Source organism: Heteronotia binoei, chromosome 21 (genome assembly GCF_032191835.1).
Source record: "Heteronotia binoei isolate CCM8104 ecotype False Entrance Well chromosome 21, APGP_CSIRO_Hbin_v1, whole genome shotgun sequence".
Classification (NCBI taxonomy): domain Eukaryota; kingdom Metazoa; phylum Chordata; class Lepidosauria; order Squamata; family Gekkonidae; genus Heteronotia; species Heteronotia binoei.
Genome location: NC_083243.1, coordinates 22,791,531 through 22,819,086, shown reverse-complemented (window position 1 = coordinate 22,819,086; position 27,556 = coordinate 22,791,531). Strand labels below are relative to the sequence as shown.

Below are 27,556 nucleotides of genomic sequence, written 5' to 3'. Positions count from 1 at the left end.
CAGGATATAAATTGAATGAAATAAATAAATAAGACAGCCACTGGAAAAGACAGTAATGCCAGGGAAGAAGAAGAGGAAGAAGAAGAAGAAGAGGAGGAAGAAGAAGAAGAGGAAGTAGAAGAAGAGGAGGAAGAAGAAGATGACAACGACGATATTGGATTTATATCCTGCCGTATACTCTGAATCTCAGAGTCTCAGAGCGGTCACAATCTCCTTTTACCTTCTCTCCCTCCCCCCACAACAGACACCCTGTGAGGTAGGTGGGGCTGAGAGAGCTCTTGCAGCAGCTGCCCTTTCAAGGACAGCTCTGTGAGAGCTGTGACTGACCCCAGGCCATTCCAGCAGCTGTAAGTGGAGGAGTGGGGAATCAAACCCGGCTCTCCCAGATAAGAGTCCGCATACTTAACCACTACACCAAACTGGAAAATGGAAGGCAGCAGGAAAAGAGGAAGGCCCAACAGGAGATGAATGGACTCAATAAAGGAAGCCATGGCCCTCAAGCTGCAAGACCTGAACAAGGCTGTGAATGACAGGACATTTCGGAGAATTTTAATTCATAGGGAAGCTACTTGATACTGCTTAACACACACATAAAACACATAAAAGGAAAGCTTCAGTATTCACTGTCGGAAGGCATGGCGTTGGCTAGTTGCCTAGACGGTGTTTTAAAAGGATTGGACAAATTTATTTATAGAGTATACATCTCCCAAAGGTTATTAGCTGTGATAACTGAATGGAAACTCCATATTCATTCTGCCTACAAGTACCAGGTAAGAGAAACCATAGGGACACCCCGCCGCTGTTAGAAAGATGACCAAAAAATTATTTTAAGGGCTAACAAAAGCAAGTGTGAAGAGTTCGATTAGCGAAACCACGCAGGGGTAGAAGGATTAAACCAGGAGTGGCCAAACTGTGGCTCAGGAAACATTTGTGGCTCTTTCACACATATTGTGTGGCTCTTGAAGCTCCCACTGGCCCGTCAGCTGGCTTGGAAAAGGCATTTGTCTCTTTAAATCACTTCTCCAAGCCAAGCCAGCCAGTGAATACATTTAAAGTTAAGGTTGCTTTCTTTCCACCTCCCCCTGCTTGCTTGCTTCTTTCTTGCAATTCACTGCCACAGGAGGTGGCGGCGGCTACCAGCATATCCACCTTCAAGAGGGGATTGGATAAGCATCTGGAGCACAGGTCCATCAGTGGCTATTAGCCACAGCTTACTGTTGGAACTCTCTGTCTGGGGCAGTGATGCTCTGTATTCTTGGTGCTTCAGGGGGCACAGTGGGAGGGCTTCTAGTGTTCTGGCCTCACTGGTGGATCTTTGATGGCACTTGGGTTTTTTTGGCCACTGTATGACACAGAGTGTTGAACTGGATGGGCCACTGATCTGATCCAACATGGCTTCTCTTATGTTCTGTTATGTTCTTGTGGCTGCTAAACATCTCACAGTCATTCAAAGTGACTGTTACAATAAGCATGTTTGGCCACCCCTGGATTAAACCCTATCTCCCGTCCCTGATCCAAATGGAAGGGAGGGCCTGAGGAGGCAAAAAATTTACTGTTAAAAGTCGCAGGGAGGCTTGAGATGTCCGTCTCACTTTGCCTGACCTACGGAGGAATAATAAGGATAGACGTGGAACTTCATTAGTTCCCTCATCAGTGATTAAAGTGTGAAATTCACTATCATCGAGAAGTACTTCCATTTTCCACAGCCATACCTTTTACCAGTTGCCTTAAGAATCTTCTTAGCAATAGGAACCCTGAGGTTACATACAAATTAGCAAAATTTGGCTGGCTTGCCACAAGAATAAGGAAAACTCTAATAGTTCAGTCAGGAAACGGCTAAACACCTTTGCCAATCTGTTTGCTGTAACTGCCATGTTGTGTTATATTTGTAGTTTTATAACAGTATTTTATGCCTTTTATGTATGGTTTTATGGTCAATCAGGCTTAATTTTGTATGATTTTACTGCTTTAAATGCTGGCTTAGGCAGTGAATAATTTATTTATTTATTTATTTATTTATTTATTTATTAAGGGAAGAACAAAGAGGTCTAGACAGGGTTTTTTAGTTAATCCTTGGTTTCAACACTAATTTTACATCTTCTTTGTCAGTGTCTTAAAGCCTATATTCGTATTTGATGTATATTTTAGGTGGTATCATATTTTAGTATTGTATAATAATTATTGTATATTTATATCACCTTTTATTGGTTATGAATTGGACTTTTATGAATTGTTTGCTGGTCTATGATCGTTATAAATTCATTCATTCATTCATTCATTCATTCATTCATTCATTCATTCAGCCAGCCAGCCAGCCAGCCAGCCAGCCATTCACTCACTCACTCACTCACTCACTCACTCACTCTCAGAGGATGCAGGGATGGCCACAGGAAGAGACAGCTTTAAAAGATTAGACAGATTCCTAGTCTTCTGGCAAAGGGAGAAGTTCTCCACCCCAGACATAATTTTATAAACCACTATAACGTCTCCCCTTCCATGCCAGTCCTAGGGCACATGGCACCCCAGGCAGGCTCCCTGCCCACCACCTCCCCCGCTGCTGCACTCTGTCGTTCCCTCCTCAATCAATTAGAAGAGTCTGCTGCCCCGAGGCACGGCATACTCCTGGGCAGGGCGTGGAGCACAGCATGGCAGAAGGGAAGGGAGGGAGCTGGCGGCAGCAGGGGGGAGAGAGACATATTTAGGTGGCTGTCTTGGGCACCAGGAGGGGGGGAGGTCAATTTGGCGCAATGCTCCCAGCGCCCTAGGCAACCACCTAGTTTCCCTAGTGGGCGAGCTGGCCCTGCTCCCCTTAGTTGACTCTTTTCTAAACTCTTCTCTTGCTCCTCTGGCTTGCTACCTACCTGGTGCACTTTCTTCACTACTGTAAGTGGTAGGGAGATCTCTTGGTGGCTGGAGATCTCTTGGCAAAAGAGATCAGTTCCCTTGGAGAAAATGGCTGCTCTCTAGGCAAAAGAGATCAGTTCCCTTGGAGAAAATGGCTGCTCTGGAAGGTGGACTCTATGGCATTATACCCCATTGAAATCCCTCCCCTCCCCAAACATTTCCCTCCTCAGGCTCCCCCTCCCCCTCCAAAAATCTCCAGGTATTTCCCAGCCTAGCACTAGTACGGTAATTCTAAACCGAATGCACACAACTCCCAAGAATTATTCTAAAACATACCTGTTGCCCTTGTGCAGTTCACTGCTGTCTCAAAAGGGGGGGGGGGGCGCAAAGGGAAGACTGAAGCAACTATAGACTACCCCCGGACGTACGCAAGGCATTGCACCTAGGAAAATACGTCTTCCTAATCCGATCAGACCATCATTTTCTTATATTAAACAATAACAAATTCTCACAAAGCGCAGGTGGCTCGAGGACTTTTGATTTACTTCTTTCAATAACATCTCAGAGCAATGGGTTTGCTTCTGCCTCATATTAAAATTGACCAAAAAAAAAGTTGTGTATCCTTCCACTGTGCTGTTTCAATGTTTTATTAAAATATATTGCAAGGGATGGTAAAGAGTAACAGGAAACGATTTGCTTTTTTGGCTCCTTTGCCTCTCCCGTGTCTCTTACACTTTCCTGTTTCCTCCCCAAAAGAGACCTTTGGTCACCCAAGACCTTGGCTTTAATTTGCTAGAAGCAAATTACTAAAATACCTACAGGCTTAGCCAAGCTGTTTTGTCCCGAAAGCCTCTTTTCTGCTCTAAGTAAGCCCATTTTGCCGTTCAAGGTATTACGATGGCCATTCTGTTAATGATTTAAATCCACTAATGATCTTGAAAGAAAAGAGATGGCAGAGACCCCAATAGGGTTGCCAATCCCCAGGAAGGGGCAGGGGATCCCCCAGTTTGGAGGCCCTTCCCCCTCTTCAGAGTCATTAGAAAGCAGAGGGGGGAGGGAAATATCTGCTGGCACTCCATTATTCCCTATGGAGACCAATTCCCATCGGAAGGGTCACGACCCTGCCCCAGGTCTCAGACCTCTGGCTACCGGGTTGCGGGGAGACAACTAAGTGCCGAGCTCCCCTCCCCATTTAAACACCCAAGGGGGGGGGGTGCTTAAATGTGGGGAGGAGGCAAATCGCCCGCCTTTGCAGCCTCCCCGCAATGCGGGAAGACAGTAAAGGCAATTCATGGGCTTCCTCCCCCTTTAAACAACCTGGTGGGCTGTTTAAAAGTGTGTGGGGGGTAGATTGCCTGCCTTTGCTGTCTCCCTGCCAGGCAGGGAGACGGCAAAGGGAGCTCCAAGCTTCCCCCCCCCCTTTAAACACCCCTGGCAAGGTGTTTAAATGGGGGGGAGGCAGATCATCTGACTTTGCAGAATCCCCGCCAGGTGGGGAGACATCCTTTCCTGTCTCCCGGCTCCATCCCCAAAGTCTCCTGGCTCCACCCCCAAATTTTAGTGGGCCAGGAAGGAGCAGTGTAAAAATAACCGGGCCACACGAGGTGAAAAATTTGGGAAACCCTGCCATAGGGGTATCTGGGACTCGGGGAGAGGCTGTTCTTAGAGATAAAGGCACCAAATTTTCAGCTTAGCATTTGCTGACTCTCCTCAAGACACCCTCCAAGTTTCAAAAACACTGGACCAGGGGGTCCAATTCTATGAGCCCCCCAAAAGGTGCCCCTATCCTTCATTATTTCCAAAGGGAGGGAACGCATTAAAAAGTGTGCGGTCCCTTTAAATGTGATGGCCAGAACTCCCTTTGGAGTTCAATTATGCTTGTCACAACCTCGCTCCTGGCTCCGCCCCCTATGTGTCATTGCTCCACCCCCAAAATCCCCAGATATTTCTTAAATTGGACCTGGCAACCCTAGACCCCAATTCATCAAGAGCCACCATTCAGAGCTGCAAAATACTTGCATGAACCTTTTATGGACAAATGCACACGAGAAATCGATTTAGAAGAGAATGATAAAGCTCTCCTGGGAACATTGAACTTTAGAAAGCAGGGAAGGGGATACTGTGGTTAAGGGCTACGTCATACAAAATCCTTCCTGCCCAAGGAAACAGCGGGCAGGGACAAATTGGCCCTCCAACTTAACAAGGGAAGTTACTGTAGAGCTGCTTCCTTGTGATGTCGCTGGCAACTCAGAACAAGCTAAGCTGAGCCCAAGCTGCAGTGCCTTAAGAGCGGCTCAGCTCAGAGCTAGGCAGTGGAGGTGAAGATTATTTAGGCTCACCATCACCTCTGCTGATGCCACTAGCTGAGTACAAGGGCCGGATCTGACATAAATGAGGCCTTGTCAGGCTGGGCCCTGTGTGTCATAAAATGTAACGCCAGGTAGCGGAGATATAAACTTAATAAAGGACACAGACAAATACTCCCAACTTTTTTAGCCAGGCAGTTAGGCTTCCCAATCCCCAGGTCCCAGCGGGGGATCCCCCGGTTTTACAGGCTTCCACCCCCAGCCAGCTGGCCAGCGGGGGGAAGCCACGACCCCCCCACAGCCACCAGTACTGCTAGATCTCCTGCAGTACTGCTAGATCTCCTGCAGGAGATCTGCTAGATCTCCTGCAGGAGAGCCAGTTTGGTGTAATGGTTAAGTGTGCGGACTCTTATCTGGGAGAACCCGGTTTGATTCCCCACTCCTCCACTTGCACCTGCTAGCATGGCCTTGGGTCCGCCATAGCTCTGGCAGAGGTTGTCCTTGAAAGGGCAGCTGCTGTGAGAGCCCTCTCCAGCCCCACCCACCTCACAGGGTGTCTGTTGTGGGGGAGGAAGGTAAAGGAGATTGTGAGCCGCTCTGAGACTCTTCGGAGTGGAGGGCGGGATAGAAATCCAATATCTTCTATCTTCTAAAGGTTAAGAAACTTGCAAACAGGTTCTGTTTTAAAATCCCTCTTTGTGTGTGTGTGCCCCTTTAAAGTTGAGCAGGAAGCAGGAAGTACTTCATGGGGAAGGGTCAGAAGCAGAGCCTCCATTTATTTTGCTTTAGTTTCACAGCAAGTAAGTGTGTGCGTGTGTGAGAGAGAGAGAGAGCAGAGCAGCCCCTGTAATTGTCAGATGTTGTTGTGGAGGAGCCAGACCCAGCGAGAGAGAGAGTACTTTTCAGAAGTCTTTGTAGGGGAGGCAGTAATAGTGTGTCTGTCTCTGTGCTTGTTTTGCATTGTTTTCAGAGTCTTTGTATAGGAGCCTGTTTATGGGATACAGGAAAACTCCACCTCTCTCTTTTTTGTTTGCCTGTGTTAGGCTGAAGAACAGCAGTTCCTGTGAGTAAAGCCCCAGTGAGATCACAAAAATGTGAGCTTGCAAACTGTGCATTTTGGCTGCTTTTTGTGTGTTTACACTTTCATTTACTAGAATTGCACCTATTGGGGGATGAGGAAATGATGACTATTTAGGTGAGTTACACTGCTGTATTTTTATGCATCTATTTTGGAAATGGGAAAGTCTGACTCTGCCCCAAAGTCTCCTGGCTCCACCCCCAAAGTCCCCAAATATTTTCTGAATTAGACTTGGCAACCTTACAGGCAGTACAAACCCTTGAGATACAATTCAACAAGGATCAGTGCAGAGTTCAGTATCTGGGTAACAAAAATGAGAAGCATGCATACTGAGTGGGGGAAACATTTCTGGGGTACAGGGTAGACTGGAAGATAAGCAGTCAAGGTGATGCAGCAGCAAAAAAGGCTAATGCAGTCTTGGGGTGCATCAGCAAAGGCATAACGTTCAAACTGCAACGTTATGTCATAGTCCTGCTGTACAGTGCACTGATCAGGCCACACTAGGAGTACTGTCTGCAGTTCTGGAGCCTCACTTTTAAAAAAGATGGACAGAATGGAGTGGGTGCAGAGGACGACAATGAAGATCATCATGGACCTGGAGACCAAGCCTTACAAGGAAAGACTGAGGGATGCAGGAATATTCAATTTGGAGACGAGGAGGTTGCGGCGGACATGATTGCTCCCTTGAAGTATTTTTGGTGTAAAACTTGTGAAAAAACAAAACAATTTGGCAGATGATTCAACAAGAGATTATAAAAATATTAGGATATGGCTTTAAGAGACTTCCAGAGACGTTTTTATTGGGATTACAAATGGAAAAGTTTCCAAAGGAAGACAGAACTTTAATTTGGTACTTACTTTCAGCTGCAAGGACATTGTATGCGCAGTTATGGAAGCAAGATAAAATGCCAGAAAAATGGGACTGGGTTGTAAAAGTTATGTCATGGCGTGAAATGGATAAACTCACAAGAATCTTAAAAGACTATGAGTTGGATGGATTTAAAATGGACTGGGGAAAATACAGAAGATATATAGAAAAAGTATGGAAGATAAAAGGACATTGGGCAATTTTTGATAACAATTAAGTGTTAAAAATATTAAAATGAAGAACGAAGGTGTACTATAACAATGAAGTTAGGGTTATGTATTAGTATTAGAAATATGTATTTTCTTGAAAAATAACAATTTTATATTTTCTTTTCTATTTTTATGTTATAAGATTCTTAAGAGATAAGGTTACCTTCTTTTAATAAGTATTTTAATCAAATGACACCAGCAGAAGTCAAGCTATAGGGGGGAAGGAAGGGTGGAAAATAGCAACATATGAGATAGCTAATGAGTTTTATTAATGTTTTATTGAAATTGAACATCATATGTTGCTAAAATAAAAAGTGTTTTACACCTCCCTTGAAGTATTTGAAAGGCTGTCACTTAGAGGAGGGCAGGGAGGATAGGACTCACAATAATGGGTTTAAATTACAGGCTAAAAGGTAGCTGCTGGATATTAGGAAAAAACTGTTTACAATCAGAGTAGTTCAGGAATGGAATTGGCTGTCTGGGAAGGTAGTGAGCTCTCCCTCACCGGCAGTTTTCATGCAACGGCCAGATAAATACTTGTCAGGAATGCTTTAGGCCAGGGGTGTCAAATATGTGGCCCCAGGGGCTGAATCAGGCCCCCGGAGGGTTCCAATCAGGCCCCCAAGCAACTGACTGTCATCTGGTTCCTTCTTCCTCTCTCCTGCTTCCTTCTGCATCACAGGAGCTACAGAGCAAAGCCTCTATTTTCTCCAAGACTTTTTTTGAGCAGGAACGCACAGGAATGCAGTTCCGGCTGGCTTGGGATCAGGGGGTGTGACCTAATATGCAAATGAGATCCTGTGTGAATCAATGGTGACATCAGGGATTTGGTCTAATATGCAAATGAGTTCCTGTTAGGCTTTTTCTACCAAAAAAGCCCTGATTTTTTCCATTGGCCGAGGCTCCTCCCTTGGGGAGGAAGGGAGGGGGGGAGAGTTTGCTTTGCCAGGCTCTCTCAATTGCACAGCAGAGCTACTGAGCCAAGCCTCCCTTCTATTGACTGAGGCTCCTCCCCCTCCTGGTCCCCTGAGGAGGGAGGGAAAGAGCCAGAGCTTCTTTTGCCTAGTTTCCTGGATCCCGTGGGAGAGATACAAAGAAAACACCTTTAAGACCAGCGAGTGCTAATGTTTTAAGCATGTTTTAAGTTTAAAAATATATATATTTAATTGTGTTTGTCTGTGTCCTTTATAAAGTTTATATCTCTGCTACCTGGCATTACATTTTATGACACACATGGCCTGGCCCAACAAGATCTCATTTATGTCTGATCTGTCCCTCATTAAAAAAACCCAAAACCCTGCTTTAGGCTGATCCTGTGTTGAGCAGGAGGTTATTATTTATTTTTCTTTATTTTTGGATTTATAAAGAAGATATTGGATTTATATCCCGCCCTCCACTCCGAATCTCAGAGTGGCTCACAATCTCCTTTACCTTCCTCCCCCACAACAGACACCCTGTGAGATGGGTGGGCTGAGAGGACTCTCACAGCAGCTGCCCTTTCAAGGACAACCTCTGCCAGAGCTATGGCTGACCCAAGGCCATTCCAGCAGCTGCAAGTGGAGGAGTGGGGAATCAAACCCAGTTCTCCCAGTCCACGCATTTAACCACTGCACCAAACTGGCTCCCACAAAGGGCTCAGGGCTGTGTACATCACGGCCTCTATGGCCCTTCCCATCTCTATGATTCTATAGCCAAGCCTGCTCTAAGTAATAGCTGTCTGACCATTCTGCCTTTCCAAGGTCAACAGAGAAATATATTCAGACAAGCACAAAATGTGCTTTGGGTCAAACTGCAGACCCCAGGCCATAACTGCTCTCAGAGATCCTGCTGATCGGAGAAAACACCTCTCCTGTCTGGGTTTGGGCCTAGCCACCCCCAATCATGGCTCACACGCTACATTCCGTGTTGACACACTCTTCAACAGGTGCCAGCTATCAACACGCCCGCCCAAAGCATTTGTTTGCAAACGAACAGCCCATGAGATGTGGGCACCCCGGCTGCCAAGCCGGCAGGTGACAGGTGCAAATTAACGACACTGGGGATTGCACACAGGTCTTTATGCCACATGCGACGAAGGATCCGGCTTACGGTACAGCTGCTACTGGCAGCCGCCGGGCAACTCCCTTCAAGGCTGAGAAAGCAGTAACCTCCTTTCACCCTTCTCTGCCGTCAACGCTAATCACCGGGAAAGCGCTCCGACAGACAGCGAGTTCCCGGTTTGCATCTAGCAACGCAGTATGGCACCTGTCACGTCGGCTGGAGCTGCCCCAGGTAGAGCGGGCCCACTCAAGCATTCGACGGTAAAGTGAGATCCTTCTGACAGAAGCAAAGGGTGCGCGAGAGAAATAGAAACCTGTGCAGGTACTTTCCCCTCTTTCTCCGAGCTCCAGACCCAAGCAAAGAACTAGCAGCGAAAGGACGACGCTAATACCCTCTCCCAGCTTAAGAGGGGATTTTTGCAAGGACAATACGCCGCACGGAAGATTAAGGTCACGAGAATCAGTGTCGCCCGGCACAGCCACAGACCAGCCTCCATAAGGCCAGCTAAGGATCACTTCCTTTTTTTTTTATTTGCAACTGAGATTGGTTTAAAGAGTGAACTGAAGGAATATGTCCAGAGCCCTGTCCTCTTCTGACCTGTAAGCGCTCCTATAGAAAAGCTGGCCCTTGAAACAATACGACTAATGACTGCTGAAGGGAGAAATGAAGGGCTGGCTTGAGCTTAACGTTCCCTATTCTAGAATGTTTTGGAAAACACTCGTGCTAGAGAACCAATGTAGGGCAGCAATTTCAGAGGCAGGAGTTTGTCTGTTGCCACACAAATAAACAGGAATCTAGTGGCACGCTAGAGGCGGACATGTTTTTACATGAGCATAAAACTGTGCTCATCTTGAACGGGCCTCTAGAGCCAGTTTGGTGTGGTAGTTAAGTGTGCGGACTCTTATCTGGGAGAACCGGGTTTGATTCTCCACTCCTTCACTTGCACCTGCTGGAATGGCCTTGGGTCAGCCACAGCTCTGGCAGAGGTTGTCCTTGAAAGGGCAACTGCTGTGAGAGCCCTCTCAGCCCCACCCACACAGGGTGTCTGTTGTGGGGGGAGAAGATAAAGGAGATTGTAGGCCGCTTTGAGTCTCTGAGTTCAGAGAGAAGGGCGGGGAATAAATCTGTGGTCGTCTTCTTCTTAGATTCCTGTTTCTTTTTGTAGCCTGGTGGCTAGAGTGTTGGTTTAGGACTGGCAAGACCCCAGTGCAAATTCTTATCAGGGACTCATGAAGATGTTTCTGGATTCTCCTCGCCTGATCAACATTTCCCACAGAAACACCAAAAAAGCTGCAGATAACTTATTTCTCCAAGTGACACGGGGATGTATCAGGGTTATGCTGCAAGGAGTAAGGTTACCAGCTTTGGGTTGGGAAACACCTGGAGATTTTGGGGATAAAGGATGGGTGGGGTTTGAGACCCCGGGTACAGTGCCACAGAGTCCACCCTCCAAAAAAGCCAATTTCTTCAGAATAGTAAAGAGTCCAGTAGCACCTTTAAGACTAACAATTTTTATTGTAGCATAAGCTTTCGAGTAACACAGCTCTCTTCATCAAATGCATGAAGCTACTGCTAAGAACATAAGAGAAGCCATGTTGGATCATTTTGGTGCTTGGGAGGGGCAACAGTGTGAGGACTTCTAGTGTCCTGACTCCACTGATGGACCTCCTGATGGCACCTGGGTTTCTTGGCCACTGTGTGTACAGTGTTGGACTGGCTGGGCTGGCCTGATCCAACATGGCTTCTCTTATGTTCTTATCAAGCCAATGGTCCATCCAGTCCAACACTCTGTGGCACACAGTGGTCAAAAAAACCCAGGTGCCACCAGGAGGTCCACCAGTGGGGCTAGGACACTAGAAGACCACCCCCCACACTGTTGCCCCCTGGCCAAGCACCAAGAATATAGAGCATCACTGCCCCAGACAGAGAGTTCCATCTATACCCTTTGGCTAACTGGACTCTTTACTGCTACTGGACTCTATACCATTTTGCAGCAAACGACTAACATGGCTAACTCCTCAGAATCAACTTCTCCAGAGGGACTGATCTCTATTGTCTGGAGATCAGCTGTAGTAGGCGAGAGATCTCCAGGCTTCAGTTTTCCCAATCCAAAACAGCCCCAGGGAGTTGTTTTTAAGAACGTAAGAGAAGCCATGTTGGATCCAGTCCAACACTTCGTGTCACACAGTGGCCAAAAAAACCCAGGTGCCATCAGGAGATCCATCAGTGGGGCCAGGACACTAGAAGCCCTCCCACTGTTGCCCCCCCAAGCACCAAGAATACACAGCATCACTGCCCCAGACAGAGGGTTCCAACAATACGCTCTGGCTAACAGCCACTGATAGACCTCTGCTCACAAACCCTGAGCCAAACCCCAACCTGACGCATGGAGAAACATGCTGTGTAGTTTGGGCCTCAGCCATGATACTTGCTGAATGAAATGGGGCCCTTTGCTCTCTTTCCACCTAACGCCACCTCACTGGGTTGTCCTGAGACTCCACTTTTATCGGAATATGAGACCTTTCGAGACTTCTGCAATAACAAACCTACCACCTTCTCAGCAAGGCGAAGAGAGTGAGGGAAATTCCATGAATCTTAATCCTGCTCTCTCATTCAAACAGAGCTTTTTACATTTACCAGCAATAGTCCCTGTCTCTAATCCTGTTTTGACCAGGCTTCATCCTCTCGGACGATTCTGGAGAGGCCTTGTAATCTGGAGAGGCCAGTAAAATACTCTCTTTTTTGGGAGGGTGGGTTTCATAGTGGTGAACATGCAGCTGCACTGGCTCACATCTTACAACTCCACTCAACAAGGTTTGAAGATTTCCTCTGGCCTAAGGTAATAAAATGTACTGGGTTCAAAGCATGAGGACGCCCAAGAGATAGTGAGTTCAGCTCTTTATTCAGTGATTCAGCATAGTGAGATAGGAACAGAACTGTCTGGCAGGAACAACAGCCCTGCCTATATGCATGCAAACCTCCCAACTCAAAAACTCATTACCATCATCCCATTACACACTATAGGTTAATAGCTGGCCTAACAATCCCTGATGGGCCTCCTTTCCTGAATCCAGGTGGCTGTTGTTTTAGCGTCTCCAGCTCAGTCAAGTCTCTGCTGGCCCTAAGGCCAAACTCCAGTTCCAATACATAACAGGTGACTTCCTCTGACTGGGCCTCACATTTGGAAACTAAAATAACACAGGGGATGGAGGGATACGGTGGCCAAATCCAGATTGGGGAAGAAGGGGAAGAGACTGGATTTATATCCTGCACTTCACCTGGAGTTTCAGAGCAGTTTACAATCTCCTTTCCCATCCCATCCCCCACAACAGACTCCCTGTGGGGCTAAGAGAGCTCTCCGAGAACTGTTCTTGAGAGGCCCATGTGGGCAGCCGTGTTGGTCTGAAGCAATGTGACAAAGTTACAATAGCACCTTTAGAAGAAGAAGAAGATGATATTGGATTTATATCCCGCCCTCCACTCTGAAGAGTCTCAGAGCGGCTCACAATCTCCTTTACCTTCCTCCCCCACCACAACAGACACCCTGCGTGGTGGGTGGGGCTGGAGAGGGCTCTCACAGCAGCTGCCCTTGCAAGGACAGCTCTGCAAGAGCTATGGCTGACCCAAGGCCATTCCAGCAGGTGCAAGTGGAGGAGTGGGGAATCAAACCCGGTTCTCCCAGATAAGAGTCGACACACTTAACCACTACACCAAACTGGCTCTCTGTTGTTAAGACCAACAAAGTTTTTATTGGGGCTGTGAATTTTCGTGTGTATGCACACTTTGTCAAACAAGATGGAATCAGACTTGCCTGGCTATCTATCATCCAGCCGTCCGTCCATCTATAAAAGGTTGAGCAGCAAACTAGCATACAAGCATACAATACAATGAAATGTTTCGACAGATGCAAACAGAAATAACAAGCGAAGTATATAAGGTGATTATAGTTTAGATTCAATTCTGGGAGAAAACAGGCAGCCACAAGTTCTCTCAAGGCTGTTTCCTCTCAAGAGCAGTTTCTGTCAGAGTTCTCTCAGTCCCACCTACCTCACAGGGTGTCTGTTGTAGGGAGGGGAAAGGAAAGGAGATTTGTAAGCCATGAGACTCCTTTGGCTAGCGAAGGACGGGGTATAAATCCAGTCTCTTCTTCTCTAAACGTCTCAGAGTGCTTTCTATTTGCATCTGTTAAAACATTTCATTATATATGCCTGTATGCTAATTTGCTGTTCAACCTCTACTATAAGTGTGCGTGTGTGTGTGTGTGTGTGTGTGAGAGAGAGAGGGAGAGAGAAAGAGAGAGAGAGAGAGAATGAACAGGCAAGTCTGATTCCACCCTGTTTGACAAAGTGTGCATGCAAACAAAAGCTCACAGCCCAAATAAAACTTTGTTGGTCTTTAAGGTGCTATTGGACTCTCTGTTCTTGAGAGGAACAGCTTTGAGAGAGCTCTGGCTGACCCAAGGTCATTCCAGCAGCTGCAAGTGGAGGAGTGGGGAATCAAACCCAGTTCTCCCAGACTAGAGTCCATGCACTTTACCACTACACCAAATTGGCTCTCCTGGAGATTTGAGGGTAGGGCCTGGGGAGTACAGGGATGCCAAAGCCTCCATTTTCTCCAGGGGGACAATCTCTGTAATCTAGAGATGAGCTGTAATTCTAGGGGGTCTCCAGGTCTCACCTGGAAGCTGACATCCCTACTATCAGCTGTAACAGTAAACTTGCCAAATACCACTTGCTCCTGATTCTATTGAAGACTCAATTCAACTTTCCCATAACCTCAACATAAAAATCCACGTCCTCAGAGACTCTTTCCCCCAGCTAAGCCATTTGTGATTCATTCACATAAAAAGAAAGACATGACAAGCAAAAAAAGAAAGAAAAGAAAGCGGACAGACCTGCTCAGCCCACAACCTTTTTGTGTTATTTCACTCACACGCAGAGCACTTACTCACACGCACAGTACAAAGAAACATGAGCTTATCTCATTTCAGCCCGCCTACGAAGAAATGAGTTTTATCATCAGCAATCCACAACAACTCCCCAAAGAAGCAGCTACAGGGAAAAACCAAAATTCCCAAAGGGCTTCTGTCAGCCCTTGATGGACTGGTTTTCTAAAACTGGTACCTGTAACTGCTTTCTTGTCACCTTTCTCCAGCTTGGCTTGTGGCGATTCGGTCTCTCCACCATGTTCCATCAGCTGCTCCGCCCGTTTCATGGCCATTCCTTTAAAACTCATCTGAAGCTGGCTGGTGTATTTCTCATGCTGAAGGGGGGAAAGGCAAGAGATGTGATTTATTTTCTTTTTCTGATGGGAGCCTAACACCTTCTGAGGCAGCTTATAAAGCACAATAAATGTTTGGCAATGACCGGAAAAGAATTTCCTTCCTTCCTTCCTTCCTTCCTTCCTTCCTTCCTTCCTTCCTTCCTTCCTTCCTTCCTTCCTTCCTTCCTTCCCTCCCTTCCTCCCTGTCAAGTCATAGTCGATTTAGAACAGGGGTGGCCAAACTGTGGCTCGGGAGCCACATGTGGCTCTTTCACACACATTATGTGGCTCTCAAAGCCCCCTCTGCCCCATCAGCCAGCTTGGAGAAGGCATTTCTCCCTTTAAATCACTTCCCCAAGCCAAGCCAGCCAGTGGCTTGGAGAATGCGTTTAAAGTTGCTTTCTTTCAACCTCCCACCATCTATTTTCTTTCCTTCCTTCCTTCCAGCTCTCAAACATCTGACATTCATGTCTTGTGGCTCTCAGACATTTATTCTATGTATGTGGTTCTTATGTTAAGCAAGTTTGGCCAACCCTGACTTAGAATCATAGAACTGGAAGGGGCCACACAGGCCATCTAGTCCAACCCCCTGCTCAATGTAGGATCAGCCTAAAGCCTTCTAAGTGTTCACGCAGCCACTGCTTGAAGACTGCCAGTAAGCAAGAGCTCACCACCTCCCTAGGCAGTCAATTCCACTGCTGAACTACTCTGACAGTAAATCCCCCCCCCCAATATTCAGCTGGTACCTTTCTGTCCATAATTTAAGCCCATTACTGCAAGTCCTATCCTCTGCTGCCAACAGGAACAGTTCCCTGCCCACCTCTAAGTGGCAGCCTTTAAAATATTTCAAGAGAGCAATCACGTCCCCCTCTCAACCGCCTCTACTCCAAAACATTCCCATGTCCCTCATCCTTTCTTCATAGAGCCAGGTTCCTGATCATCGCCCTCCTCTGCACTCGTTCCATTTTGTCTGCATCTTTTTAAAAGTATGGCCTCCAGAGTTGCACTCAGTACTCTCAATGTAGCTTGATCAGTGCATTGTATTGTGGGACTATGACATTTTGCAATTTGGATACTGTTCCTCTGCTTAGATTCCAAGACTGCATTAGCCTTTTTTGCTGCTGCATCACATTGACTGCTCATATTCATCTCGCAGTCCACCCTCTAGCCAGGGCAATTTATATTTAGCCCAACTTTTAAAAATCATTCTCTGTTTTCTTAATTATTAGACACAGATTTTGTTCTATTGTTTGGTCCAACTTATTAGAGACTAGAATGCCTAAATATCTTATTTTCTCACTGACACACATTATTTCACTTATTATACTTTTATCCACTTCTTTTAGTCCTACTCCAATCAGCAAAGACTTAATGTTGCTAATTTTACATCCAGAGATTGCCCCAAACTGCATTACTGTTTGATTTAGACTCTGCACTGAGATCTTAGGATCCCATAATGTAAAAATTATATCATCGGCATACAATAAAAGTTTTGCAGCATTTTCCTGGAAATTGATGTCTTTGATGCTGACACACCCACTGTCGCCAAAATTTCAATGCTAGAATATAAATTTCATAAAGAAATACATAAATAGGTTGCCCTCATCAAGATGAATTAGTTCAGAAAATACTGCAAGTCGCCGAATTGGATGTTTTAACTAACTTAGTTAGAGGGATGTCAAAAACTGAAGCGCTGGAAAAGTGGGAAAAATGTTATATTTGGTTGGAAAAAAAACGAAAATGAAATTATTCAATTGATATATTTATGAAAATATATTGTTGTATTAGTAATTTTATTTTACTTAAGTAGGTGATGTTATTAAGATTGGAGTTAACCACAATCAACCTCTCCTAATACGAATTTAAACTGTATAATTGGATAACAGATGTAGATAATTTGTTTTATTGCTATCTTTGTGTTTCCATATATGTTTAAAATAAACGTTAAAAACTGAAGAAAAAAAAAGAAAAAAAAGAAATACATAAATAAATAAATTCATGGGAGCCTGGCTTGCTGGCATTTTGGTTTAAGCCAAGGGGTGGCCACACTGCAGCTCAGGAGCCACACGTGGCTCTTTCAAAAATATTGTGTGGCTCTTGAAGTCCCCAACACCCTGTCAGCCAGCTTGGAGAAGGCATTTCTCTCTTTAAATCACCTCGCCAAGCCAAGCTGCCCGGTGGTTTGGAAAATGCATTTAAAGTTAAAGTTGCTTTCTTTTCACCTCTACGTCCACCATCTATTTCCCTCCCTCCCTCCTTCCTTCCATCCAACGTCTGACGTTCATGTCTTGTGGATCTCAAACATCTGATGTTTATTCTATGTGGCTCTTATGTTTAGCAAGTTTGGCCACCCCTGGTTTATGCCATGAGCTTGCATTAGACTCTTAAAACAAGCCACATACTTTTTTTTTTCTTTATAAGTCTCTAGAAATCAGGATTGTGGGCAAAAGACCCAAAGGCAGAATACCCTGCAGGGCAGGTGGAGATCTCATTCTTGCTGAAATAACTGTCTTGGCAAGACACTGATCTTTCAGGAGGATTAACTCAGATATCTACGATTGCTCAGCATAATGTGTTGGAACGTTCTCCTGGGAAAGCTTTGTCGAAATGAAAAGGAGTGGCACGAAGGCACGTCTGCACTCTTGCACAAAAGACTTATTCACATCACTGCAGCTTCTGCAAGAGAAAGCCTGGACAGATTATGCCCGTCACATGCCAAGTTCATTGGGGTGATGTGGGCGGTGGTGGTGGTAGGGGGGGAGTCACAAAAAGGGACAGATCTTGGCAAGCTCAGGATTCTAAAATCCCTGAAATATCCAAGAACCTTTGGGGTAGCCAGAACGGTGGTGGTGGTGGAGGAGGAGGAAGAGGAGAAGCAGGAGGAGGAGGAGGAGGAGGAGGAGAAGAAGACTGCAGATTTATACCCCGCCCTTCTCTCTGAATCAGAGACTCAGAGTGGCTTACAATCTCCTATATTAGTCAAAATATATCCCACCTATGCTCCAGGAAACTCAAAGCAGTGTTTCAGCCTCACGACAAACCTACAAAGCAAAGTTTCAGTTCAGTGGTCTTTAAGACCAACAAAGTTTAATTCTGGGTTTAAGCTTTTGTGCGCATGCACACTTTTCCAGATATTTGTGTGCAAGCGCACAAAAGCTTATACCCAGAATGAAACTCAGTAGGTCTTAAAAGACCACTGAACGCAAACTTCGTTCTGCTGATTCAGACCAACACAGCTACCCACTTGAATCTACCAACAAACCTACAAGGCAAGCCATAGGGTTGCCAGGTCCAATTCAAGAAATATCTGGGGACTTTGGGGGTGGAGCCAGGAGACTTTGGGGGTGGAGCCAGGAGACACTGCAGTGGAGCCAGGAGCAAGGGTGTGACAAGCATAACTGAACTCCAAGGGAGTTCTGGCCACCACATTTAAAAGGACCACACACCTTTTCAATGCCTTCCTTCCATAAGAAATAATGAAAGATAGGGGCACCTTCTTCTGGGGCTCATAGAACTGGATGTCCTGGTCCAATCTTTTTGAAACTTGAGGGGTATTTTGTCGAGAGGCACTGAATGCTATGCGGAAAATTTGGGGCCACTACCTCAAAAAACAGCCCCCCCAAAGCTCCAGATACTGCAGATCAATTCTCCATGATTTCCTATGGGAATAAGTCTCCACAGGGAATAACAGAGTTCCCAGCAGACATTTCCCTCCCATCCTCCCGGCTTTCTGATGACCCCAAAGTGGGGCGCAGGCCTCCAAACCAAGGGATCCCCTGCCCCCATCTGGGGATTGGCAACCTTAGAAGGCAAGCTTCAGAAAGAGTAACTGGCCTCAAAGTCACCCATTTAACTACGTGGATAAAGCTGGGATTCTGAACCCAAATCCAAGCCCAACACTGTATCGATTATGCCACACTGCACAGTTCAAGTCTCTGCTCATCTTTAAAGCTTGCTGTGTAACCTGGGAACTTGCACGGTTTCCCTGGAGCATTCCCCCCCACACACACACACAAGGTATAAATCACTTGGAGTTTCTCATGGAAGCAGAGTTTATCTATGCATCACATTTAAATGTCAGTTGGCTGTTCACAAGAAGAGGCATTTATTACATGACTCAGTATTACAGATCAGGACACCTGTAGAATTCTGCCCTATTGGATTTCTCTCCAGATGGCAGGATTCCACATTGAAAGATCTTCTGGGTCAGACAATTGCTTCAATCAGGTAGCTTCAATCGGCCCCAAACAACGTCGCCTGTCTGTTGATGCGGGCTGCCTCAGTTCAATTTTATTACGGTCAGCGACCAGATCCAAATGACAAAAATATGATCACAGGTATTCAAGTTAAGCTCCAGTTAAAATAGAAACAGAAAATTTTAAACAAAAATCTAGATAAAATTACGTGGTAGAAGGAGAATAAAACATAAAATACATAAAATAACATCATAAATAACCATATTTAAAATTTGGAATTGGGCTGTACATTTTACCTGCTACATTGGTTATGTTTTTTTGCTTTTGGACACAGTTTGAGGTGCTGGTTTTTAACCTCTAAAGCTCTAAACTGCTTGGGACCAGAATACCTGAGGTAATACCTGCTTCCATTCATTGAGATCTGCCACTCAGGCCCGTCAGAGACTGGTATCTAAAAGGAAAAGGGTGCTCTCAGGAGTCCAGTATCATGTAACTTTTTCCCAGAAGAGGTCAAGTTGACTGCAATAGTCATGTTTTTAAGGAAACAGTTAAATCTGTTCTTCTAGAGGGGAAGAAGAATTGGTTTTTATACCCTGCCTTTATCTTAAGGAGTGTGAAAGAGGCTTACAATCTCCTTTCCTCCTCACCACAACAGGCACCTTGTGAGGCAGGTGGGGCTGAGAGAGTTCTGAGAGAACCATGACTGGCCCAAGGTCACCCCGCAGGCTTCTTAGGGAGGGGGAGGGGGAATCAAACTCAGTTCTCCGCATTAGAGTCCACTGCTCTTAACCACTACACCACGCTGGCTCATGATGTAGTTGTCAGAGTTCTGGACTGGGAGCTGGGTTCTGTTCCTTACTCACAACAAAACTACCTGTGCAACCTTAAACCAGTCACTCTCTCACCCAAACTCACCTCACAGCACTCTTATGAGAATTAAAAACAAGGGAAGGGAAACCACATATGCCACTCAAGAGCTTCTTAAAAGAAGGGTAAGATTAAAAATGGTAGAGATGGGCTTTTAGGAGTTTTTTATGGTCTCTGATGGTTTAAAAGGTTATTGGATTTGCTTGGTTGTAAAGATTGGTTTTAATAAGTGTTATTATGTCGATCTGAAGGCTTTATTGGTTTTCCTCTAATCAGTTTTACAGAACCAATTTTCATTTTTTTGCTGACGTAGTTAGTATTTATGATCTCCTATAGCTGTTTTTAGACTTGTGCTAATAACTACTCTCTATTTTGTAACAGTTCAGCAACTAGGAAATTTGCCAAAGACCAAAATAAAAAATCACAACAGGGCCGGTACCAATTTATAATGGCAAACTGGCTCTGGCAGAAGCAATTCCGGCAGGGGTGGAATTCTAGCAGGAGTTCCTTTGCATACTAGGCCACACACCCCTGATGTAGCCAATCCTCCAAGAGCTTACAAGGCTCTTTTTTTGTAAGGTCTTGGAGGATTGGCTACATCAGGAGTGTGTGGCCTAATATGCAAAGGAGCTCCTGCTAGAATTCCACCCCTGAATTCCAGGATTTGTAACTTTTGGGACGCCAAATGTATGTATAAAGGATGAAGGGGCAACAGGAGAGGGAGACATAAGGGTCCCATCAGACTCCTAATAATATTATCAGGAGTCTAAAAAAATATTATTGGGATCCAGGAAAAACTGAATTTCAGAACTGGGTCCTAACAAAACAACGAAAATGTGGGGTTTTAAAAACAGCTTCGTTTGTCAAGCCCAGTTATGAATCAAGCCAAGCGATGTGGTGATTTTCCCCTTCTTTTCTTGTATGTATCTGCCTGAGGGTGGTTTTTAAATAAAAGAAACAAAAAAGAAAACCCTTTTTGAGGTCACTAAGGTGAGCCACCAATGGTTAACAGAAGTCCAATAGCATCTCAAAGACTAACAAACGTCTATTTAATTAGGCTGAAGCCAACTAACACTGCTACCCCTCTGGAACTAAGGTTAAGGTCAGACCCACTAGCTGGTCTTAAACACCCTCTGTAATTCTCCCACAAGAACAAAGATTCGGGCTCACCTTTAATGCTTCTTCTGGGACCTTGTGTTGGATCTGTTCCAACACATACATGTTAGCATGTGAGAGGGGAAAAAACCATTAAGGAAAATCTACTGTTACAGTAATAGAAACAACTGAAGAACCACCGCCACCCTTCCAAAAGTCACTGTGTGAGCTGGGACCAGTTTGCAGCTCAAAGGGTGGCCATTTGTAAAGGGCAGTCAACCTCCCCCCCCCGCCCCATGACTCCACTGGGAAAGAATGAGTGGTACTGTCATGTGAAAGAAAGTTAAAGTAATGACATCATCCTGCACCATCTAGCCATCCACTTATGAGACGCTGGATTTCAAATAGGTAGAAAAGAAAGCTTTGCTTCGTGCATGGCTGCTGTGATCCAGGATATGCCTTTGCCAGGTATGCAGCGATTTCACACTAATAGCAAATACGTTTTGTTATTAATTGCTAGAGCAGGATTTAAAAATAAAGCTGTAATGAAGACTGACAACTCTGTAATGAAGACAGTGCTGGGGGGGGGGCAGAAGTTCAGCCGAGACATGATGTCACTCTAGGACTTCTCTTTCTCCTAGACTCAATGGTATACCATCAAGTTTGCCCACCAAAGCTGCCATTTTCTGATTTCCGTTGTCTTGAGGTCCACTGTAATTCTGTCCCCATCTAGTACTCCCCCTAAGCTGTGTCTTGTGAGCAAAAATTCTACTTCATGAGCTACTGGCATTAGAGTTGTGAGCTACTGCATAAATTAGTGTGCTCTGGGGCCATTTTACCTGAGCTAAGATAAACATGTGTGAGTCGGATGCTAAAAAACTGTGAGCTAGCTCACACTTAGAGGGAACGCTGCTTGGGAGTTGGTAACCTTACAGACTGCAGCAAGCATAGCTATACGTTATACTCTCCATCGTGTCAGTGCTCATGTAGACGGGCATCACACAGGAACTCCCAAGGGGAATGCAGAGCCAATGCTCTTGACAACTACCCCCCTAATGTAGCCAATCCTCCTGGAGCTTATAGTAGGCCCTGTAAGAAGAGCCCTGTAAGCTCTCGGAGGATTGGCTACATCAGGGGTGTGGGTGGGCCTAATATGCAAAGGAGTTCCTGCTACAGAAAAAAAAGCCCTGGCTACCATCAATGATCAGCAATAGGGCACTGAGATCACATCTGGGATTCTGCCTGCTTTCGGTGGGCTCCAAACTGAACGTCCTGTCTATACCTGGAATTCCCAATGCATCAGCTGTGACTCTCAGGGTCAAAAACCTGCACTTCCTTCCCCCAACTTAGAAAAACACAAATATGAGGTAAGCAGCAGTGCCGGCCATAAAGAGAATACAATCTGCAAAATTTACACAGGCCCAGTTATGGCTGCACAAACCAGATGAGTGAAACTTTGCCACCGGAGCAGCAGTGTGTCGGGGGGAATGAGGAAGGGGATGATTTGGCAGAACACAAAAGACAAGAAAGGATGGGAAATGTTCCCATTAAAAATAGACCAAGCGCAGGCTACGTTTTGGCACAGCTGGGAAAATTCACTGCGAGAGAACACTGCTGACTCAGGCGATGCGAAAGATGATGGAATCCGGAAAACCCTAAATGAAGAGGGGAAGGGGCAGGGGGATGAAAAGAAATGCCAGCGGGACAGCAGAGAAGGGTGAAGGAACTGCCTTGGGATGCAAAAACTGAATCCATGCTTTCATTTGCAGCGATTTTATTTCAGCGACAATTTTTCCCCACAGCCTGCCTGCCTCTGTCTGTCTCTCTCTCACACACACACACACACACCCTACACAAAAGAATGAGCTGAACAAACGCAAGGACTTCATAGCTGTGTCTGCTGCCAAGGTCCACCGTAATCTGCATTTTGTTTTGTTTTGTTTTTAAGCCTTCACTTGCCAACACAGAATGCAGGACAGTAAGGTCTGTGTCTACAAAAAAAAACCCCAAAACCCGAAACTGATGAAATGTACAGCGATAACAAAAGCTTACAAGACACAAAAAGGGGGAAATGTCTAAGAAAGAGAAGAACCGTGATTCATTGTCCAGTTCAGCAACTTATTTAAACTGATGTCTTACTCACCAGGAGCAGGTTGTGGGCTGTTCTTTTAAAATTAGAATTATTATGTTTGTTCTGCCGCTGATCTGCTTTTTGAAACAGGGATGCCTCCATAAGGAGAAATCCGTAAAGATAGGGGAGAATGGAAGAAGGAGAAATGCGTGTGTCACGTATGCGCATGAAAGAGCATGCTGGTCCCTGACACAAGGTCTGAGCGTATTATGGGTTGTAAACTGAGTGCAGCATCCCTAAACTTACTCTCAGTGCCAATACCCAAGTCAGACCATTGGTCCACCTCGTTCAGTGGCGTCTGCTCTGATTGGCTGAAGCTCTGCAGGGTCTCAAAAAGAGAACGATCTTTCCCTACACTGAGTTTGTAGTCTCCGGCTGTGACCACACACACGAAATAATGCCCTTTCAATCTGTTTCTAGCGCACTTTCTGACTGGATTTTGCCAGGTGACAAAGTAAAATCCAGGTGGAAAGTGCACTGAAAGTGGATCGGAAGTGCATTATTTCAGTGTGTGTGATCGCAGCCTCTCTCTTACTATACATCTTTGTGAAGATCTGAAGCTGCCTTATACTAAGTCAAACCTCGTGTCCTTCAGCTGATCGACGGGGAGGTCATCCTTTAAATAGCTGGGGAGGTACTTCACCGTCCCTTCCCTGGCCTTAAAATGGTGAAAACGGAGGGAGGAGGAGGCGCCACAGGGAGGAGGGGGGAGGGAGGCTGAATTCGATGCCCCCACCCTGCTGGCCCTGCGGCCATGGTGGGCGGATTGGCCCTGGTGCCAAAAAGGTTGGGTGCCACTGGCCTAGAATACCACTGCACAGGAGCGCTTCATCAATCACGAAGACGTTTGCACGACTGTTAAAATTATTTCAGGGTATTCTTTGATACAGGCACTAAAAATGAAGCACCTGAGCAAAATGAGGGAATGCCCATTTCTGAGTTGAAGAGCCTCTTTCAAAGGGAGGACATGGAGGCACCCAAAGTCCCCAGTGGCACCAGCTTGTGAGCCCCCAAAGACCCTCCACAGAAGCCTTGCATGCTGGCAGTGCTTTGTGTACTGCCGCCTAGGGCTGCCAGAGGGAATGATGAACCCCTCTCAGAGTGAGAAGAGCCTAGAGTCAAAACCTGGCTTCAAGCAGGATACTCTGCCAGCATCCCATCTCCACCACCTTACACAAAGAGGCGGCAGCTTAGCAAGTTGGGATCCACCTCCCCTTATCTGAGAAGGGTATAGAAGTCACAAAAGCTAGGCAAGGAAGCTGCCTGTGAGGCTGCTGTCCTGTTGGATGCTGCTAAAGATGAGTGCAGAAGAATAGATGCTTTCGAGCTGTGGTGCTGGAGAAGAATCTTGAGAGTCCCTTGGACTGCAAGAAGATCCAATCAGTCAGTCCTGAGGGAAATCAACCCTGACTGCTCCCTGGAAGGTCAGATGCTGAAGCTGAAGCTCAAATACTTTGGCCACCAAATGAGAAGGGAGCACTCCCTGGAGAAGACCCTGATGCTTGGAAAGACAGAAGGCAGAAGAAGAAGGGGACGGCAAAAGATGAGATGGCTGGACAGCGTTACTGATGTAACTAACACGAATTTGAGCAGACTTCGGAGGATGGTGGAAGACAGGAGGACCTGACATGACATGGCCCATGGGGTCGCAAAGAGTAAGAATTGACTGTGCGACTGAACAACAACAACAAAGATGAGCGGTTGACGAAAGCTACGGATGGTCAGTGGTCCCTCCCAGAATGACAAGAACGTGGCAGGCAAAAGAGATAAGAACATAAGAGAAGCCATGTGGGATCAGGCCAATGGCCCATCCAGTCCAACACTATCATGTCACTCCGCAGTTGACGTTTCTCCAAGCTAAAGAGCCCCAAACGTTTTAACCTTTCTTCATAGGGAAAGTGTTCCAACCCTTTAATCATTCTAGTTGCCCTTTTCTGGACTTTTTCCAATGCTATAATATCCTTTTTGAGGTGCAGTGACCAGAACTGCACACAGTATTCCAATTGTAATGTCTGGCTTCCCTGTTCTACACTGGGCACTAAAAGTGGAAACTGTGGCATGGAGAATAAAGTCACCGAGTTGGCAGAGAAAGGCACTGAACGCTCAGGATTAATTCAAAGCAGTAATTAAACCTCCGCAGCACAAGGTCAAAAGGGAAAGCCTCCTGAAGGTGCACCTGCAAAGCTGCGCACAACCGGACTTGCAGAATTCACACGACAAAAGGATATCGTAGCCGAAGCGGATTACGTCGTTCAGTTTCAACGTGATGTATTTCTGGTCGGGGATCCGTACGTCATTCACAAAAGTCTACGGAAAAGAAGGACAAAAAACATCATTAGGTTTAAACAGGGATCATTTCATAGAAAAAGAGGCAATGGAGCTCATTAGCACAACTCATTTGCAGATGCCATACACCCCTGACATCACCAAAAGGTGTACTAAATTATATTAGCTCAGCATCTACCTTAAAATGCTTCTTGAATTATAATTGTCATAATAAAACCTTACTCCCATCATACTTTTAAAATTACTTTTTCCCTATGTGACCACAGTGGCATGATGAAGATTTCCATCTGTTTGCTTGATATGTTTTGGTTATTTTCCATTTTTTTGTGGGGAGAAATATTAGAAAGTTTGTCAAATCTTAAGAGTTCAGCAAAATTCTCACAGGGAGGTTGAACAACAGAGCCCAGAAGGAAGTATTTTTTTTTGGGGGGGGGGACCATAAGAAAGAAAGAGCACAATAAAATTTAGAGGTTCCAGAGTTCCGCTCCTGTTAGCGCCTGCGCAAAAGGAAGGAAAAGCAGCCTGGTCTATTTTCTAGAGAAGCACACATGAGCGGCAGAAATCCATCTGCCCAGGCCTCCTTTAGACACCGATCTTCCCACTACCTCCCGGATCCCTGCTTCTCAGAACGACCAGATCCTTTTACACCAGAGGTCCTCAGCGTTGTGCCTACCAACAATTTTCCTGGAGAACCCCTCCCCAAGTGTTTTTAGAAAGTGGTCAGCAAGGCTTCTGATTGGTTTCTGGAGATTCAATTGGCTGTGCAGATTTAAAAGGAGGAGGAGGAAGGGGAGGAAGAGGAAGAAGAAGAGGAAGAAGAAGAAGAGGAAGAATAATAAGAGGAAGAGGAAGAAGAGGAAGAGAAAGAGGAAGAAGAGGAGGAAGAAAAAGAAAGAAAGAAGAATTGCAGATTTATACCCCACCCTTCTCTCTGAATCAAAGACTCAGAGCGGCTTACAATCTCCTATATCTTCTTCCCCCACAACAGACACCCTGTGAGGTGGGTGGGGCTGAGAGGGCTCTCACAGCAGCTGCCCTTTCAAGGACAACCTCTGCCAGAGCTATGGCTGACCCAAGGCCATTCCAGCAGCTGCAAGTGGAAGAGTGGGGAATCAAACCCGGTTCTCCCAGATAAGAGTCCGCACACTTAACCACTACACCAAACTGAGTCCCCAAACATTGTTTGGGCTGGAGCTGCCACCGCAGAGCAAGGATCTTCAGTGTGTTATTGAAGACAAGCTACGGCTGCCACTTGGTGGCTCGCTCCGCCTCCTAAGCAGCCAATGATATGATCACCATCTTCAAGTACTTGAAGGGCTGTCATATAGAAGGAAGTGTGGAATTGTTTTCTGTTGCCCAGAAGGTTGAAATTAAATCAAAAGAGTTTCCAGCTAAACATCAGGAAGAACTTCCTGAGAATTAGAGCGGTTCCTCAGTGGAACAGGCTTCCTGGGGAGGTGAAGGGCTCTCCTTCCTTGGGAGGTTTTAAAGCAGAGGCTAGATGGCCACCTGACAGCAATGCGAGTTAGGCAGATCATGAGAAAGAGGGCAGGAAGGGTGGCATCAGTGCTTAGTTCTCATGGCCCTTTCTTACACACCCAGGGAAATGCTGATCACTACTTTGGGATCAGGCAGCAATCTGCCTCCAGGCCAGATTCTGGAGAGGGTTTTTGGCCACATTCTGGACATGGAGCAGGTGTCACTGGGGGTGTGGGGGAGTGGTATTTGTGAGTTTCCTGCATTGTGCAAGGGCTTGCATTAGATGACCCTGGAGGTCCCTTCTAACTCTATGATTCTAAGACTCATTAGGTGACAACCATTTTGTGGCTGTGCCCACCTCGCTGTGTCAGAATTCCAAAGGTGCCCAGAGGCTCAGAAAGGTTGAGGACCCGTGTTCTACCCTCTCTGTCGCTGAAAAGAAGAAGACTATAGATTTATACCCCACCCTTCTCTCTGAATCAGAGATTCAGAGCGGCTTACAATCTCCTATATCTTCTTCCCCCACAACAGACCCTGTGAGGTGGGTGGGGCTGAGAGAGCTCTCCCAGAAGCTGCCCTTTCAAGGACAAGCCATGTGAGAGCTATGGCTGACCCAAGGCCATTCCAGCAGCTGCAAGTGGAGGAGTGGGGAATCAAATCCGGTTCTCCCAGATAAGAGTCCACGCACTTAACCACTACACCAAAACTTCAATCAACACTGCTTATTTTACCAAGTCCTCCTCAATATGTGGGAGGAACAACAGCGACAGCCTAGCCATGCTCTTTCCGGCAACTGTGCTTCTTAATCACTGCAACCAGTGTTTGCATCTTTTGCGCATCATGAAATGCCACAAATCCCTCTCATCTTCCCTGAGCCATGGAGGCAGCATATGCA

The 27,556-nt window shown here is 46.0% G+C and overlaps 1 protein-coding gene across 2 annotated transcripts in view; it reads right to left on the bottom strand.

The window, feature by feature from the left end:
* Positions 1–27,556, bottom strand: part of CEP170B (centrosomal protein 170B) — a 128,185-nt gene that overhangs the window by 63,394 nt on the left and 37,235 nt on the right. For both annotated transcript variants that reach the window (XM_060262925.1, XM_060262926.1), the window contains exons 3-5: positions 25,125–25,203; positions 20,841–20,899; positions 14,469–14,607 (exon numbers count right to left, since the gene is read on the bottom strand). In XM_060262925.1, coding sequence (XP_060118908.1) covers positions 14,469–14,607; positions 20,841–20,899; positions 25,125–25,203 — 277 coding nt within the window. The remainder of the gene's footprint in view (positions 1–14,468; positions 14,608–20,840; positions 20,900–25,124; positions 25,204–27,556) is intronic.